This window comes from Pongo abelii, chromosome 2 (genome assembly GCF_028885655.2).
Source record: "Pongo abelii isolate AG06213 chromosome 2, NHGRI_mPonAbe1-v2.0_pri, whole genome shotgun sequence".
Lineage (NCBI taxonomy): Eukaryota > Metazoa > Chordata > Mammalia > Primates > Hominidae > Pongo > Pongo abelii.
Window position 1 is genome coordinate 147,884,784 of NC_085928.1, and position 17,921 is coordinate 147,902,704.

The 17,921-nt window shown below is 48.4% G+C and overlaps 1 protein-coding gene across 8 annotated transcripts in view; it reads left to right on the forward strand.

Moving 5' to 3' along the window:
* Positions 1-17,129, forward strand: part of MRAS (muscle RAS oncogene homolog) — a 58,411-nt gene extending 41,282 nt beyond the window's left edge. For 6 of the 8 annotated variants that reach the window (XM_024244820.3, XM_002814092.4, XM_024244819.3 and 3 more), the window contains 4 exons: positions 8,895-9,048; positions 10,054-10,153; positions 12,125-12,204; positions 13,759-17,129. In XM_024244820.3, coding sequence (XP_024100588.1) covers positions 8,895-9,048; positions 10,054-10,153; positions 12,125-12,204; positions 13,759-13,858 — 434 coding nt within the window. In that variant the 3' untranslated portion in view covers positions 13,859-17,129. Of the gene's footprint in view, positions 1-573; positions 593-8,894; positions 9,049-10,053; positions 10,158-12,124; positions 12,205-13,758 lie in introns of those variants that run through there. The other 2 variants (XM_054552693.1, XM_054552692.1) reach the window with 2 other exon arrangements.
* Positions 17,130-17,921: the final 792 nt, after the last annotated feature.

A 17,921-nucleotide genomic window follows, 5' to 3' on the forward strand; every position in this document is an offset into this window, starting at 1 on the left:
GTTTTTGTTTTTGTTTTTTTGAGACAGAGTTTCACTCTTGTTGCCCAGGCTGGAGTGCAGTGGCGCAATCTTGGCTCACTGCAACCTCTGCCTCCCAGATTCAAGCGATTCTCCTGCCTCAGCCTCCCGAGGTGCTGGGATTACAGGTGCCCACCACCATGCCCGGCTCATTTTTGTATTTTTAGTAGAGACGGGGTTTCACCGTGTTGTCCAGGCTAGTCTCAAACTCCTGACCTCGTGATCCACCCTCCTCGGCCTCCCAAAGTGCTGGGATTACAGGTGTGAGCCACCGTGCCCCACCATGTGTCATAACAGTTTAAAAGTCAGTTTTTAGTGATTTCCCCTAAAGCTGGAGTGGGCTGTTTTAACCCAGTGATGGCATTTCCTGTAGAGTGCAGATGATTCGTCTAGTCATTCTGCAAGTATTTTTTGAGGCTTCCTTGGGTGCTGAAGCTTTTGTGGGCCCAGGGAAATGAAAGCCAGGCTCCCACATTCTGGGACTCTACCCCATGGTGAGGAGCTGAGCCAGGCCTAGAGGCCCAAACTTGGAGGAACAGATGACACACGCAACAGGAAGGGCTCAAAGATGGAGGTCAGAGGCTGGGCGCTCTTGTGAGGAGGAGGGGAGATGGACTGCATCCCAGCTGGAAGGTGGCTGGGACAGCCAGTGGAGAGGAGGGGAAAGGGCATCCTAGATGGAGGTCATGGCTTGGGCAAAGACTTGGAATGGAGATACAGCCCAGCCGGTTCTAGGATGGCCAGACAGTGGTGGTTCTGGTTGAAGAAAAGTGACTGGACAGGCTGGGACGCTTGGGCCTTAGGGAAATAGGAACACCCTTCTTCCTGGTGCCTGGCCTTTAGTGGGTCCCTTTAACTCCTGGACCTCTATGTCCCCATCTATGCTAGGAGGATGGTAATATCTTCCTTCCAAGGCTGTGAAGAGGACTGAGAGAGTGGGTGTGTATAAAGCCTTTGGCATAGTGCTGGCTGCCAGCAGGAACACGGTGGGTGGGACCACTTTTAGCCAAAGATCTTGACCGTACCCTGGGCTATGGGCCACTGTCGGAGCCCCTGGAGCTCATGCTGTGACTTTTCTCCCTCTGGAAGCCTGGGTGGAGGAGGGGGAGAAGGTGGCTCACGCCTGTAATCCCAGGCATGGGCAGTTTCCCTAGTATTTCCCAGGAGGGAGCAGGAAGGGGAGAAGGGAGGAGGAGAAGCAGAGAAAAGGGGGAGAGGTGAGGGGGAGAAGGAGAAGCAGAGAAAAGGGGCAGAGGTGAGGGGGAGGAGGAGAAGCAGAGAAAAGGGGGAGAGGTGAGGGGGAGAAGGAGAAGCAGAGAAAAGGGGCAGAGGTGAGGGGGAGGAGGAGAAGCAGAGAGGGGAGAGGTGAGGGGGAGAAGGAGAAGCAGAGAAAAGGGGCAGAGGTGAGGGGGAGGAGGAGAAGCAGAGAAAAGGGGGAGAGGTGAGGGGGAGAAGGAGAAGCAGAGAAAAGGGGCAGAGGTGAGGGGGAGGAGGAGAAGCAGAGAAAAGGGGGAGAGGTGAGGGGGAGAAGGAGAAGCAGAGAAAAGGGGCAGAGGTGAGGGGGAGAGGTGAGGGGGAGAAGGAGAAGCAGAGAAAAGGGGCAGAGGTGAGGGGGAGGAGGAGAAGCAGAGAAAAGGGGGAGAGGTGAGGGGGAGAAGGAGAAGCAGAGAAAAGGGGCAGAGGTGAGGGGGAGGAGGAGAAGGTCTTGACCATTACATCAGAGCCCCCGGCTGGTGCCCCTCCATGCTGGCTGCCCTCCTGCCTGGAACTACATGCCTTGCCAGCATGTGGGGCTTGCCTTGGCATCTGAAATCCACAAGCTCCCAGCAGTTCCAGGGTCTCCGTTAAATCCTCCTTTGCAAAGCTGCTAGGCCCCTTGATCCCTTGATCCTCAAGTGGGAGGATTGGAGCATCGCAGACAGATGTGCACAACACTGACCCTGTCTCTCCATTTATCTTTCTCCTTCCTCCTCCCCCAGTCTGGCTGCCTCTCTGTCTCTGTCTATCTGTCTGTCTCTCTCTCACAAATGCACACGCACATGCACATTGGCAGCATACCTCTTCTCCCACAGTGACTAATACTTTCTGTCTCTGGAGTCCTCCTACCTTCATGACATCAGGCATGGAGAATGCAGGCAGGATCATAATTTCTTAATAGTGTAGCTGCCCATTATCTTCAGCCTCCCCCAGGAAGCCTTGGAGTCAGAACTGCTGACAAGGGGCCTGTGGCCAGACATTTCCAGGTGTATGTGTGTGGAGGGGTGGGCTAGACAAGGGGTGGGCTAGTCCGACTTGGGACCAGGCCCAGCTCAGCCACACACCCCTCCTCCCTGCTAGCCCTCCCAGACCAATGGATGGCTTCATACCATTCCTGGGGTAGATTTTGTCCCTTCTGTTTCATCTGCCATTATTAGTGTATTTAGGTTTTATATGTTTTCTGGAGCCAATTTTGATCATTTATATTTCTTGAACCATCCATTTCATTGAGAATTGAAAATTTATTATTATCAAACTGTGTATGGTTTTCTCCATAATTAAATATGTAGCTGTATCCATAGTCAGAGGCCTTTTCTTATTCCAAATGCTTGTCTTTTTTTCTCTGATAAGAATTGCTGAAAGCTGGGTTTTTTTTAAATTGGTCCTTTGAAAGAATCTGCTTTTGATTTTTAGATATCAGCTACTTTCCCCTCCTCCTACTCTGGCAATTTCTACTTTTATTGATACCTTTTTCTTTCTCTCTTATTTTATATTATTTTTCCTTTTCTAGGCTCTTGATTTAAGTGTTTACTTAATTTTCAGTTTTAGTTTCTGAAATGCATTTAAAGCTATAATTTTCCTCTAAGTACCACTTTGGCCTTAAATGAGAGGTTTTATTACTGTTGATTGTCCTTCAATTCTCAACTGTGATTTCTGCTTTTTAATTAGAGAGTTATAGAGGAGCATGGCTTTTAACACTTTCAGGTGGCTAGATTCTCTTATACTCTTGTTTCTGTTCGTTTCTGATCCTGTTACAGTACAGGTTGAGCATCTGCAGTCCAAAAATCTGAAATCTGAAATAATTCAAAATCTGAAACTTTTTGAGCGCTTATGTGACACTACAGTGAATAGTCCACATATAAGTACTTAACATGAACTTTGTTTTATGCACAAAATTCTCGGAAATATTGTATAAAATTATTTTCAGTCTATGTGTATAAATACAAATGAATCTTGTATTTAGACTTGGGTCCCATCCCCAAGAGATCTCATTATGTATATGCAAATATTCCAGAATCTTTTAAAAATAAAAATTCCAAAACACCTCTGGTCCCAAGCATTTCAGATAAAGGACGAAACTTAGCCTATAGGATTTCTGCTTTTTGGAATTTGTTGAAATTTTTATTTATGGCCTCTAATATATGGCCAAATTTCATGTATGTTTAAAAATGCTTGTTCACGGTCAGGTGTGGTGGCTTACACCTGTAATCCCAGCACTTTGGGAGGCCGAGGCAGGTGGATCACGAGGTCAGGAGATTGAGACCATCCTGACCAACATGGTGAAACTCTGTCTCTACTAAAAATACAAAAATTAGCTGGGCATGGTAGCGCATGCCTGTAATCCCAGCTACTCGGGAGGCTGAGGCAGGAGAATCGCTGGAACCCGGCAGGCGGAGGTTGCAGTGAGCCAAGATTGCACCACTGCACTCCAGCCTGGAAACAGAGTGAGACTCCATCTCAAAAAAATAAAAATAAAATAAATGCTTGTTCACTATTGGAGTGTAAAGTTTGTTCTGTCTCTCAGAATAAGCTTAAATTTTGTTTTTAGAGACAGGTTCTCATTCTGCCCCAGAGGCTGGAGTGCAGTGGCAAGATTGTAGCTCATTGGAACCTCAAACTCTTGGGCTGAAGCGATCCTCCGATCCTCCGCTTTATCCTCCCAAAGTACTGGGATTACAGGGATGAGACACCTTGCCCAGCCAAGTATTTAAATTTTGTTATTTAAGGACAGGACATTGCTTTTGGAGATCATTTGTTCTATATATAAGAGAGGCCTCTTCAAGTCTCTCATGATGATTATGGAATTTGTCAATTCCTGCTGTTTTTAAAAATCCGGTTTTTTTTGTCCACATACGTGTTTAAGCAACATGCCTAGATGCTTATGATTGATGACTGCGGCACTTCTTGATGCTTGTACCTTTCCCATTATAAATACTCTGTGTTTGTCCGTTTCATGATTAGGCCTTGAATTCTGTTTTGTAGATGCACTTCTTTTCTTTTGGTTACCATGTGGCTGGCATGTTCTTTTTATCCTTCTATTTTTCATCCTCTCTGTCATTTTGCTTTATATGTGTCTTTGAAAGAAAACAGGCAAATGGATTTTGTATTTAGTATCTGCTTTTAATAGATGAATTTAATCCATTTGCATTTATTGTGATGAATCATAGATTTATTTCAGCCATCTTATTTCATGCCTACTTTTTATTATATTTGCTTATTTTTGTTAAGTTTATTTTTGTCTTTTGTTGGATTGGTTTCACTTACTTTGTCCTGTTTGTCCTCTGTTGCTTAGGAATTTTGAGGTTTTACTTCCGTTCTATTGGTTATGCTATATATGTATGTGTATGTATACTCATATTTTTCTATCAGCATCTAGATGTAATCAGGATCATTAGCCTCTTGACAAACGAGGCAAGAACTTTAGTACTTACTTTTTCCCGGCTCCTACCCTCACACATTGGATGATCATAGATTTTAGTTCTACATTATCGTCTATTCTTTTCAAATTATGCAACAAGATTTAGTTAAACTTACCTGTTCTTTTAAAAATTTGTAGAGATGGGGTCTCACTATGTTGCCCAGGCCGGTCTTGAACTCCCGGCTTCAAACTGTCCTCCTACCTCAGCCTCTCAAAGTGCTGGGATTATAGGCTTGAACTTACTGCACTGGCCTTAAACTTAACTCTTATGTTTTGCTGTTTTCTTCACTTGCCACTGTTTGTAGTATCACTCATCTTTCTCTTTGATGGATTTATTTTTTACTTTGTAAGAATTCTTTCAGAAAGCCTGATGATATAATTTCTAAGACCTTCAATGTCTGAGATAACTGTTTTTCCTTTCCATAGGGCCCATTTTGATTTTCAACTCCCTATTAATTTTTTTAAATTTGAATGATCATATTTTAAAATATCCTAGATCCCTAGTTTTCATTTAGATAATATATACCTTCAAAATCTGTAAATATATGAATTACGATATTGCCTTAATGTCTTCTGCTTTTCTTTTCTTTTTTTTGAGACAGAGCTTCGCTCTTGTTGCCTAGGCTGGAGTGCAATGGCACGATCTTGGCTCACTGCAACCTCCGCCTCCCGGGTTCAAGTGACTCTCCTGCCTCAGCCTCCCGAGTAGCTGGGATTACAGGCACCTGCCACTATCCCCAGCTAATTTTTTGTATTTTTAATAGAGATGGGGTTTCACCATGTTGGCCAGGCTGGTCTTCAACTCCTGACCTCAGGTGATCCACCTGCCTTGGCCTCCCAAAGTGCTCGGATTACCGGCATGAGCCACTGCGCCCAGGAGTCTTCTGCTTTTCAATTTAGCCCTTTCCATCCACACTTCAGCCAAATGCATGCTGTTTCTGTCTGTTTTATTAATTGCAGTTCTGAGTGGAATTTATTTTTTTTTCTAAGAAAAAAAAGCTGCAGTCCCTCCAGTTGAAGGTGCAGTCTTCCTGCTCCCTCCTGGGAAATACTGGGGAAACTGCCTGGTCCTTGGCTGTGGGTCCTGCCTTCTGACCTCTTCATTTCACATCCAGATGACATAGTTCTAGGAAATCAGAGCTGTAAGGACCTGCTGGTCCCGGAGCCCCGCCCCTCATTTCCTACATGAGACTGAGGCCCAGGGAAGGAGCAGAAGTAGCCATGAGCTGCTTTTATGCCCTGGGCACCTCTTGGGTCCTCGTGTCCATCACTGGCCCCTCTGAAGTGCCAGATGGCTCCGGGGGATGTGCAGCAATGATGGGCTGTGGGGACAGGCGACTTTCTTGGGTACTGTGTAAAGGTGCCTGTCTAAGGAGATGTGGATTCCCAGGCGTCGCCGGATAGCTTGTCCCGTGGCTTTCCTTGCCATCTATACACTGGTAACTCCCACATCTGTATCTCTTACCCTCTCTTCTCTTCTCTGTGTCTGACTTAAGTCCCCAGATACCTATTGGAAGTCAAACATGGTATCTAATAGGTTCTGAAGCCTGTGTCGAAAACTGAGTCCCCCAAACCCTGTTTCTCACGCAGACTTCCCCACCTCAGCATCTGGCATCACTATTCCCCTAGACGCTCAGGCCAGAAACAGGTGTCATCCTCAGTGCCTCTTTTTCTCACCTCTCTATCCCCACACTTTCCTCCAGAAAGCTCTGCTCCTGTTGGCTCTGTCTTAGAAAGTGGCCTTGGTCTGGTCACTTCCCCCAGCACCCACTCCCCGCCCTCGGCTCCACCAGCGTGTGTTGCCTGGATTCTTGTGCTAGCCTCCTCACTGGGTCCCTGCTTCCACTCTTGCTCTGTTTTCCCCAGCAGCCAGAATGAACTTTTCAAGATGTCCTCCAGAGCATGCCTTTCTTTTTCTTTCTTTTTTCTTTTTTGTTTTTTTTTGAGACGGAGTTTCGCTCTTATCACCCAGGCTGGAGTGCAGTGGCGCTATCTCGGCTCACTGCAACCTCCGCCTCCTGGGTTAAAGTGATTCTCCTGCCTCAGCCTCATGAGTAGCTGGGATTATGGGCGCTCGCCACCATGCCTGGCTAATTTTTGTATTTTTAGGAGAGACGGGGTTTCATTTGGCCAGGCTGGTCTCAGACTCCTGACCTCAGGTGATCCACTTGCCTCAGCCTCCCAAAGCACTGGGATTACATGCATGAGCCACCACGCCCGGCCAGAGTATGCCATTCTTTTGCCCAAACTCTCCAGTGGCCCCTGTCTTGCTTAGAACCAAGTGAACCTTACACAGTGTGGCAGGCCCTGCCATCTGCCCCCACCTCCTCTCCATCCTTCACACGCCGTTCACTCCCCTTCTTGCCCTTGCACACCTCCACCTTTGATCCTTCGAATTTGTTGTGTTCCCTCTGCCTGGAGTGCTCTTCCGCTAGGCCATGTGGCTCCCTCCGGCCCCTCATTTAGTCACTGTTCAAATGTCACCTCCTGATAATGGTCCTCCTTCCCTACCCAAAATGACACCAACTTCTGCCAGTGACCCTCCAGCCGACTATATCATTCTTCACACTGTGTATCTATCTCCACTAAAATAACAGCCATTCATTTGTTGATCTGTCTCGCTACTAGATGATGAGTCCCATAAAAGGAAGGATTTGGTCTCATTCGCCTTCTGTCCATAGGGCCTAGAACACTTCCTGCCACCTAGCAGGCACTCAGACATTCCTTAAATGAATGACAAGATTGGACAGACTTCACATTTATTTTTTCATTCAAGTACTGTTCGGGGCTACTTTTTGGCCAGGCCATGAGCAGACTGGCACAGACCTGCCATTACCCTGGGAGCTAACAGTCCTGCTGGGGACAACTACATGGGCGGCCAGAAGTGTTCCCGGAAGGTTGGCATGGGGCTGGGGTTGGTCCTGGGGCTCCAGCAACAGCCAAGTCAGAGTCTGCTCACCAAGGTCAATGGAGAAGGGGAGGGAAGGGGGATTTGGAGGAAAGCGTCCTGGACTGTGAGGGTAGCCAGAGTGGGAGAGAAGACCCCAATGAGGATGGCAAGCTCACAGCAGACCCTCCCGTAGGGCTTTTGTGCCAGGCACTGCACTGAGGGCATTACATGTATTAACTGAAAACTACCTTGACCATCCCCGTTTTAGGAAATGGTGGCACAGAGAGGGTAGCTTGCCTGGGGTCACACCCAGGCATGAGGAGCTAGACTCCGCCCAGTGGGCTGGCTCCAAAATCTGTAAGCACCCGCTCCCCTGCCTCGCAGGAGAGGGGAAGGTGGATCTGGTCAGACAGTAGGGGGACTGGGAAGACGCAGGGGAGGCTAAGCCATGAGCAGGTGCTTGGAGGATGCTGCAGGTTCAGACTTCATGCCCCCAGAGGGCAGGAAGGGGTCAGGCCTGCACTGCTAAAAGGAACCCCCCACCCTGCCTACCGAGCTGTGGCTGTGAGCAGAGGGATGAGACTTTCCCTCAGCAGGAAGGAGGCTGGAGGAAGGTGGGGGTGAGAGGCGAGAGCACCTGGGCAGGACTAGTTGGGGGGATGGATGGCTTAGGAAGAAGAGCTTCCAGCCCCAGCCTAGGAGGAAGTGCCCTGGCTGTGAGGGGCCACTCCTCCCCCAAGGTCTCCTTGGTATCTGTCCCCTTGGGGGCTGAGAAGCCCTTCCTGCCCAGATGGCCTCTTCAGGGCTTCCCCCCAGGCATGTCCACAAATAAGCTCTCCTCCCCTAGGGGGTGCAAGGTAGAGGCACTGTTTTCATTGACAGAGGAGGAAAGGGGAGGCTCAGAGAGTCAGGCAGCCTCCCAAAGAGTCACAGTTTGTAGGCCCTGCAGCAGGGATCCAAGCCCAGGTCCGGCCAGAGGGATTGTGTAGCAGAGTTCATCACTGGCTTCATGAGGCGCGTCTGTAGATCAGAGAATTTAGGCCTAGTAAGCACATGGGGTGAAACTGGAGGAGAAGAGTTTGGTGGGTCCACAGTGAGTCAGAGCCTCACCCCGAAGCAGGCTTTAAGGTTGGGGAGCTTCAGCTGGGACCCTTCGAGCAGCCCCAGAGAGAGAGCTTATACAGCCCCTCACGGGACAGCTCGGACTGGGCCACGGTAGGGACAGCAGCAGCAGCAGCGTTGGAGTCTTGCAGGCTGTGGGGGCTCCAGGGTAGGTGAGGACAGCCCCTGAGTGGCCTCATCCCACCCCAGTTCTGGACACAGCTGGGCAGGAGGAATTCAGCGCCATGCGGGAGCAGTACATGCGCACGGGGGATGGCTTCCTCATCGTCTACTCTGTCACCGACAAGGCCAGCTTTGAGCACGTGGACCGCTTCCACCAGCTCATCCTGCGTGTCAAAGACAGGTGAGCATCAAAGACAGGTGAGAGTACCAGGAAGAGGCCTGCGCCTGCCTCCTAGGGCACTCTCTCTCTCTCTTTCTCTCTCTCTGTCTCTCTCTCTCGCCCCTAATTAAATGCATGGATTTTTTTAAGCCTTATGTGGAGTAATTAAATAATTTGAAATCTGGTTTATACTCATTTGGCCTTGTTGAGTCTCAAAGAGGCTATGTAATGAAAATAAAAGCACAAACTAATAGGAAAAGAACAAGCTTTGAGCAAATTCCATTAAAGACAGAAAAAAATCTAGCTAACATGTATTCCAAAGGCAAAGTGTTAATAAGTTTACCAGGTAAAGGGACGCATATACATACACATAAAGCTCCCACAGATTAATGGGGGTTTTACTCTGAATACATGAATTGCAAAAGAGAAAACAAAAATGGCTCAGATGTGGGAAAATATTCAACTTTCTTGCTAATCAAAGAAATATAGGGAAAATAGTAAAGTACCATTTTTCACCTGTCAAATTATAATTTTTTAAAATGGAAATACCCAACGCTGCCAAATACTCAATGCTGCGGTGAGATTGTCGTTTCACTCAGTTTTGGATAAAATTTGGCCCATGTCAATAAGAATCTTTACGGTGGCCATGCCTCTTGATGCCCTCTGCTGGGAGCCATTCTAATTGTGCAGCTGGTTGTGTGATTGATACATCTGAGTGACCCAACTCACTCAGATGAGATGGGAACCAGGTCTGGGGAACCAGCCGCTGGCCAGCAGCCCCTCAAGGCCTACCACTGGCCTTGCAATGGAACTGAGGCTTCAAGCCAAGACAGCCAGCAGCCCCCGGGCCCTTTTCCCCAAGCCCTAACCTCTCTCTGGAAAGGAGGAGGGAAGGGACTGCAGTCCAGGCTGACTGGGGAGGTGCTGTGGGCTGGCTGTGCTATGCCTGAGATGTGGCTGTGCCACCTTAACCAGGTGTGAGGGGTGGTGGAAACTTCACAGAGCTGCTGTTCCTTTATTTCCCAGGGAGTCATTCCCGATGATCCTCGTGGCCAACAAGGTCGATTTGATGCACTTAAGGAAAATCACCAGGGAGCAAGGAAAAGAAATGGCGACCAAACACAATGTAGGTGTGTGCGTGTGTGTAGAGGGGGTCAGGAGATGTGTAAAAGCTGTTGCCTGGTCACCGCGGAAGTCCTGGTCGTTGGAAATGAAACTACTGTTTATTGAAGGGCTCCCCTTAGTTTAAGTCTTGTTGCTACTGAAATCCTGCAATTCCAGGAATCCAGGTAATGCACATCAGTGTTTCATCAGAGGTAGAGACAGGTCCCCTAGAAAGAAAGTAGAAGGTGTCTGGGACCTGGGGGGGATCATACAACTCAGGGACTTCTGAGCAATGGGGTGGGACCACAGGTGGCAGTGTTCTGAGGCCCTGGAGCCTGGGCCATTACTGAGCTGGCAGGAGTACAGGATGTGAAGGGGCTCCAGGTAGGTCCCAGCTTGGGCTGCGGTGCCTTCCTGCCTCCCCTCTGGGTGTGTGCAGGGAAGCACGTTGTCCTGACTCACAGGGGCCCCATAGGACTCTACTGGCCACTTATCAGGGGTACCTGCCATGGCTGGATTTGGTGTCCAACCTGGAAGAGGCTCCAAAGCAGACCTCAGCACCCCTTACCAGGGCCAGGAGAAAGTGGAAAGTGTGCCCAGTTCAAACCCTGATTCTCTGCCAGCCACTGTTGACCTTGAGCAAGTGCGTCATTCTGAGCTCAGTCTCCTGAGCTACAGAATGGAGATACTTGCTTACCTCAGAGGGTTAATGTGAGGACTAAAAGAGGTCAGGGATAGTGAGACCTGGAAAGCCAAACAGCCCACAATGAAGAGCAGTTTCCATTTAGTGCTATCAGAGGTTCAAATATTTGTCCAATGAATATTTCAAAGGCTTAAGCTCTGCCTTTTGTGCTCTGCCCTTTGTGTGTCTGTTGGCTACAACAGAAGTGTGCACATCCAACCTCAGGCGATGATGATGGATGGGAAGATAACTGACTGGTTTGTGTTCTGGGCAATGATTTACAATCTACTCCTCTAAAACAACAACTTACTCTGTCACCCTCCTCCATGCATTTCAAGTGTTTATTATTTTTCTTTCCTTCACTGTGCTTTTCTTTTTCAGCATATTATAGTGAAAGGCATTAATTTTGTAATCAGAAAAAACTTACAAAAAATAACAAAGTTATTCAGTTTAATCACACTCAGCTTACTTCCATCTGTCTCATCAAGGGAGGCCTATGTGTTCCCCACCCTGCTCCCCGCCTTTGGGGAATGAACACTTCCTGCCTTGGTGGGGTCCCTGCTGTAGGAGAAGGTGAGCGCTCAGGAGTGAGTGTGTCCTGACCTCCTAGAGCCTTTATTCTCCTCCCTCTGCCAGCCCGAGGCTTGGAGCAGATCCGGCCCTGGAAACCTGCTCTGTGGGGCCACCACAGTCATATCTCCCGCTGTCTGCACCCTTTCAACCGGGAGATGATTTCTCAGCATTGAACGTGCAGACAAAAACCTTGTGTAAACATGGCTGAGCTCCCAGGCTCATAGATACAGATCAAACAAGAGCTGGGATGGAGTGGGGGCCAGCTCCGATGGGCCAGGGTCACCCCGGGCCCAGAATCCTGGTCATAGCCCAGCGTCTCCTCAGCCTTTTCTACCAGCGTCCACTCTGGAGGGGCCCAGAAAGAGGGGCAGAAGTCATCCCAAGGTGGAGAAACAGACCTCAGAAAGAAAAATGGATAGAATCAGAATGTATTTTGATAAATGAAACAGTCTTCCATCTTCAAGTACATAAAAAGATCACTTTATTCTATTTTTAGGGAGCTATTAAATATCTCTGTGCCTAGAGAACAAGAGGGAATTGGAAAAGCCATTAGTAACACTTTCCAACCTGAAAGAGTGAAAAGCCCTAAATGATGCTTGAGGCTGTTGGGGGCCGGGGCTTCTGTGGGGGGGCGTTGAAAGCACCTGGGTTCCTTAGAACCTCTGGGCATTTTTAAGGGTGGAACAGGGCTTTGAGGATCTCTGTGCCACTTTGACCAAGTTGAGCTTTGCCTTCCAGATTCCGTACATAGAAACCAGTGCCAAGGACCCACCTCTCAATGTCGACAAAGCCTTCCATGACCTCGTTAGAGTAATTAGGTGAGCACTGCCCCTCCCTAGAAGCGGGCCTCCACAGCATGGGTTGGCTCCTGGAGGCAGCTGGGAGCTTGAGGAAGCAGCTCCTGTTCTGAGGCCATGAGGCTGTGGAATTCTGGGCCTATTTTTGGATTTCTTGTCCCTCCTTCCATTTCTTTCTTTTGCTTTTTCCACCCACCTCTGCCCTCCCCACAGCTGCTAACGGGTTTGTGGGTGATGTCTGCTGCACATGTTAAGTGGAAATGCCTTCCTGTCTGAGGCAGTGGCTCAGGCTCCCTGGAAGGTGGCTCCCTCCAGCCTGGCTTCAGTGTTCTCCTCACACCAAAGCTTTCAACACTGTACAAACTAGGTCTCTCTCCTCTTCCCTGCCCTGATATCAGAGCACCCTTTGATATTTCCCCTGAACAACCAATATTCTGATTCCAAGGTTCAAATTTCCGAGGCATTGCACATGTATCTCCTTTCCCAACCCCACCAGCTGTCAATCTCGAAGTATTGTCAGCAATCCTAATGAAAGTTTCTTGTATATTCCTTTGCATGGTCAGGACCCAGACCTTAATCACCTCATGCACTCATGACTAAAACAGCCTCCTGGCTGCATCTGCTGTCACCAATCTATCCCATTTCCCAAATCTTCAACATGCACAGCAGCCTAACCAGTGGGTCTCAGACATTGTGCGTTGAGTTTGTGGCCTATATGCTGGTGCCTCCAAGGGTTGCTGGTGAGCTGTGAGATCAGCCCCGGGCTCTAACCCCCACTATACACACATCCCCCCACATGCTCAAAAAGCTCATCTTCTCATTATTCCCCAGCATAATGAGGAAATATTACAGTCTTCACTTTATGTTTTTGCTGGCAGTTTTGCACTCTCAAAATGATTTTCTCATCCAGGCGTAGTGGCTCATTCCTGTAATCCCAGCACTCAGAGGCAAAGGTGGAGGTGGAGGCAAGAGGATTGCTTGAGGCTAGGAGTTCAAGACCAGCCTGGGCAACATAGTGAAATGCCATCTTTACAAAAGAAAGAAATAAACTATTTTCTCTTGGGCATTTTGCCTCCAATTAGGACATGCTGCCATCAGGTAGCCTATGGTGATGCCTTGGTTGTGAATCTATAGTGCCAAGGTAAGGTTTTAGACATAGGAAAAGTTAACAGAAAACATGAAATGGCTTTTACGCTCAGTTGACCCATCATTTTATTTAAACTATGAAACACAGGAATAGAGGCCAGCACTCTATAAGACAAAACGTGATGTAGCTTACGATTTATGTAAATGTAGCTACAACATAATGTCAGTCATTCCCATCAGTAGGGCAATTTAGGTTATCCCCTCCCCCATCTCCCCCATTTCATTGCCTCAAGAGAAGCTATCCTGCCAGGCCCTCCTCCAGCCGCCAGGACAGCCACTGGGTGACGGATGGCATCCCCATCCCTCTCACTCACTAACCCCGCCAGAACAGGCCTCCTCTGACTCAGATCTGGGGCTAAGGAGGAGAGGGGCAGAGGAGAAGCAAAGCCCATTCTGACTTTTTCTTTCTGTCCTTCATTGTTTCAAAAGGCAACAGATTCCGGAAAAAAGCCAGAAGAAGAAGAAGAAAACCAAATGGCGGGGAGACCGGGCCACAGGCACCCACAAACTGCAATGTGTGATCTTGTGACAGGCCTGAGGCCCTGGGCACAGTGACGGTGGCCTGGCCAGCCCTCGAGACCCCTCCCCACCTAACTGCACTGAAACCATTTCTAACCACAACCCTTGGCCCAAGGACTTGGTACAGGAAGGGAGAAGGGCGGGTGGGCAGGGAGCAGACAGGGTCTGGCTTTGCCCAGAGGGCACGGGCTTTCCCACCTCTCACAAGAGACAAGGAAGCCACCTGTAAGCAGAAGCACCATCCAAGTGCCCCTGGCTCCCCCATGTGTTGATTCAACCCGGTTCCTCCCCCTCTCTCGGTGGGTGTGTTGTTTATTGTAACTACATAGTGTTGGTTTGATGTGGAAGTGTTTATCCACATACAAAGTACAAAACAAGCCATGAACAAGCTTCTTTCCCTTACCCCCTATCCACAGTGTCTGAGCTTGGATGTCTTTTATAGATTTTTAAATTATTTTAGTGATTATTATTTTATTAAAGGGGTCTGGGCTCGCTGCCTGGTGAAGTTTCAAGTGTTCAGCAGACCTCTCTGGTAACATACCTGGAATACTGTTGTTGTTTTTTAACCGAGTTTTCCCATCAGTGCCAAAACTCAACTCAATCTAAAAGTAGAGTGACTGAGAGGACAGAAGGTAATGGGAACTGTAGCTGGAGGCCTCAGGCCATGGGTCAAACCTGGGAGGGAAAGAGACCCTACACATGGCCTAGAAATGAGAGAAGAGAGAGGTATTTACCCAGAGGGTTTTCCTATGGTTGGGGATGCAAATATTAGAAAACAGATTGTATTTTGCTGAGGGGAGTGGCTGTCATGAGCATGTCAGTTCTAAAAGGGGTTTTCATTATCCTGGAAATGTATAAACTAAAGTAAGCTGATTGGCTTTGCAAACGTGTTCGTTTGTTTTTCAGACAGTATGGGTTAAGTTCTCTGCCCTCCCCAGGGGTCTGAGGAGGCTCTGGGTTTCTCAGATGTGTCTCTTGCTGCTTTTTCACATCAGCTGTGCTGCTTGGTGCCTCTCTGATATGAACACACTGACACGTCAAAGTAACCTAATGTGGACACCATCCAGAAAACTCTAGTTCATGCTGGATCTTAACCAAAAATGATTCAATACTGTTATCACTAAAACAGCACCAAGACCTGAAGCCATCTTCCCTTGGAGTCAACTGACTACCACCTCTATAAGCCTAGTCAATGAGCAGACCCCTTCCAGTATTTGTAAAAGTAGTACTAGGTTGCCTTTTTGGCAATTTTTATTGACCTGTTGAATCTTGACTATAATATGATCTGAGAAGTAAGGAAGGCTGGGCTGATGCGTGGCTCTCATACACCTTCTGCAAGGGGGCAGTCTCCCCAGCTCCCTGATGATGCTCACCCCCGCCCCCCACCTCAGGTGCTGCTGGTGTGAGCCAAAGACTGGAGTTTTTCCGGCTGGGGTGGAAGTGGAAAGACAACAGGAACAATGGTGCACCAAAGAAAAGGTCAGAATAAAAGGCAGCACAGCTGGTGACCTTATTTTCTAGATGTTACAGATCAGGTCACTATGCAAACTAGAATATCCTCAGCAGGTGGCCTGGCCACTCTGGAGAAAGAAACCCAAGGAAAGTGAGCACCCAGCTGGATGCCAAGACATCCGGGTTCTGAAAATGCGCTGTGTTCCTACCTCAGCAAGATCACCAGCACTGAGGGGCCCAGCTGGAGAATGATTCTGCTACAAAAGGAGACAGTTGAGACTTTTGTTTGTTGGAAATCAAACTTCTTACTTGTCTAAATTGCCCCTTTTTCTGTTCCTAAAAGGAAGGATAAGAGAGAACATTCCAGATGAGGCACTTCAAAGTTTCCTTAGACCCTATAGTGTTAAGAGGTATTTTAAACACTAAAAGGACAAAGCTCTTCCCAATCCTTATGCTTCCGTAAGTGGCATCTGCAGCAGTTTGTTGTGTGCAGTTTGATGGCAGCTGCAAACTGGAGGTGAGGTGGAGGAAAGGCAGGTAGGAAGGAGTGAGGATGGAGATGCTCAGAACTGAGAGCATGGCGGAGTAGGAGAAGCCCTGCACACAGGGCGGTGTCCACAGCCAGAAAACTCCTGCTAGGCACCAACCACTATGAGCATACCCCATGCCCACCATGGAGCTGCAACTCCTCGACAGCACTGAGTGGGATAGTCTCACTGGAAGCAGATCAGCTGACGTAGAACAGAGACCTCGGCCATAAAGGTGAGAAGACATAGGGATTTCAACCACACAGTTGGGACAGAAGGGACAGTGCATCTGTTCATCCATCCTGCAGCTGGCCCACGTTGAACTCCATAGTGTCTGAGAGAGACTAGTTAAGGGTTGGTCTTCTGTATCCTCTGCTGTTGAGCCTCCCGTAAGCTTTCATCTCCCATGAACTCATTTCCCCATAAATGAAATGAGTAAATAATGCCCCATTTGTAGAAGTGGGCCCTCGTGACTGAGGTAGCTTCCAGATAGGCCAGAGTAGAGTGTAGAGTGTGCCCCTTGGCATCCCTCCATCTTCTCCTCCATCATCGTCTAGCAGGGTCAGACTGGGAAACCTGATTGGCCACGCCACACCATGACTGAGGAGCCAACTGGGACTTGTGGCTGTTTGACATCCTCATGTTCCCGTTGGTCTTCCGGAGAATAGTGCTACCCTCACATCCCCTGGAGCACAGCCTTCCTGAAATGCCCTCACCCCATGCCTTTGCCATTGTGTGCTCTCAGATTTCTTCCACTGTTTGACACCCTCCTTAGAGGGCTGCTTTTTTTTTTTTTTCCGGAGATAATCCTAGCCATCCTCTCCACTCCCACAGCTGGGGACTATGGCCACTTACTACCTGTGCACTTTGCCACTCAGGGGACACCTGGATGGTTTCTCTTAGGACTTTGCCCACCTCCTTCTCATGGCGCTTGCTGTGGAAAATGCCTGGCTGGCCTCGTGGGGCCTGTCTCACTTTGCCAGGAGACATGACCCACTAACGTGGCAACTCTAACCCAAAGGCCCCTCAGACATGTTACAGCAAATCTGGAGCCACAGACAGGTTCCCTCCATTGGCAGCCCATCGTGTTTGAAATTCCATGTTGGGTTTACTTGGAATGAAAGATACTTGAATTATTGTGCGCCTGTGAGCGCCCAGCTTCTGTTTCATAGTCTTAACAGGTGGCCATTGTTGTGAAACGAGAGTGATGCCTGAAGATCTCAATGATGTTTGAGCCTTTTATGTAACTTTTTATTAAGTCTTTGTATCTCTCGACTGATTAATAAAGAAGAGAAACACGTATCTGCCTTAGTTCCTTTTACTCCAGTATTCCTTAAGTTTTGCTGAGAACATCGTGAGTTGTTAGTGTTTTGCCCAGAACATCAACCTCTTACAGAGCATGACCTTGGTGCTAACCAGATCTAAAGTAAGGAGGACCCCACTAGTGGCTGTGGGGTGTCTCCCTCCTGCATGGAGCCGGAGGATGAAGGCAGGTTAGCACAGCATTTAGAGGCACTACCTCTTGATACTGGGCAGATCTGGATTTTAGCCCTGCTACCGACCTTTGTGTGCCTTTGGGCAAATGACCCGCCTTAGTCTTGAGCTGCCTTGCCTGTGAATGGGACAATAATGTGCACTTCGAAGTAGCTGGAGGACTAAAGCTAATGTAGGAGTGTGGTGAGGAGCCCAGAAATGGTGCTCTTTGTCCAGGACACCTATTGGATTATCTGCCTGACATTCCTTTTCATAGAAACTGCCCTCTTCCCCCATCCTTAGGGTTACAGTCTTTGGCACGATGTGATTTCACTTCTTTGTTGATTAAATAGGGCGGGTACTTGACCAAGCTGAATCTCCCAGGCTCCGTTTTCCAGGGAGTACAAGCCAAAACCCTTTCTTGGTAGCTCTTTGGGCAACTCTAGCTGAAACATGTAAACCTGGGTGCTGGAGGATGCTTCTCATGCCCTCTGGGCTGGAGGCAGAGAAGGCTAGACTGCCGACTGGGGAGATAGGTGATGTAGTGGACCACTCAGGCCTGTCTTCCTGCCCATTCATTCTTTCCACAAATATTTATTGGGCACTACCATATGCTAGGCA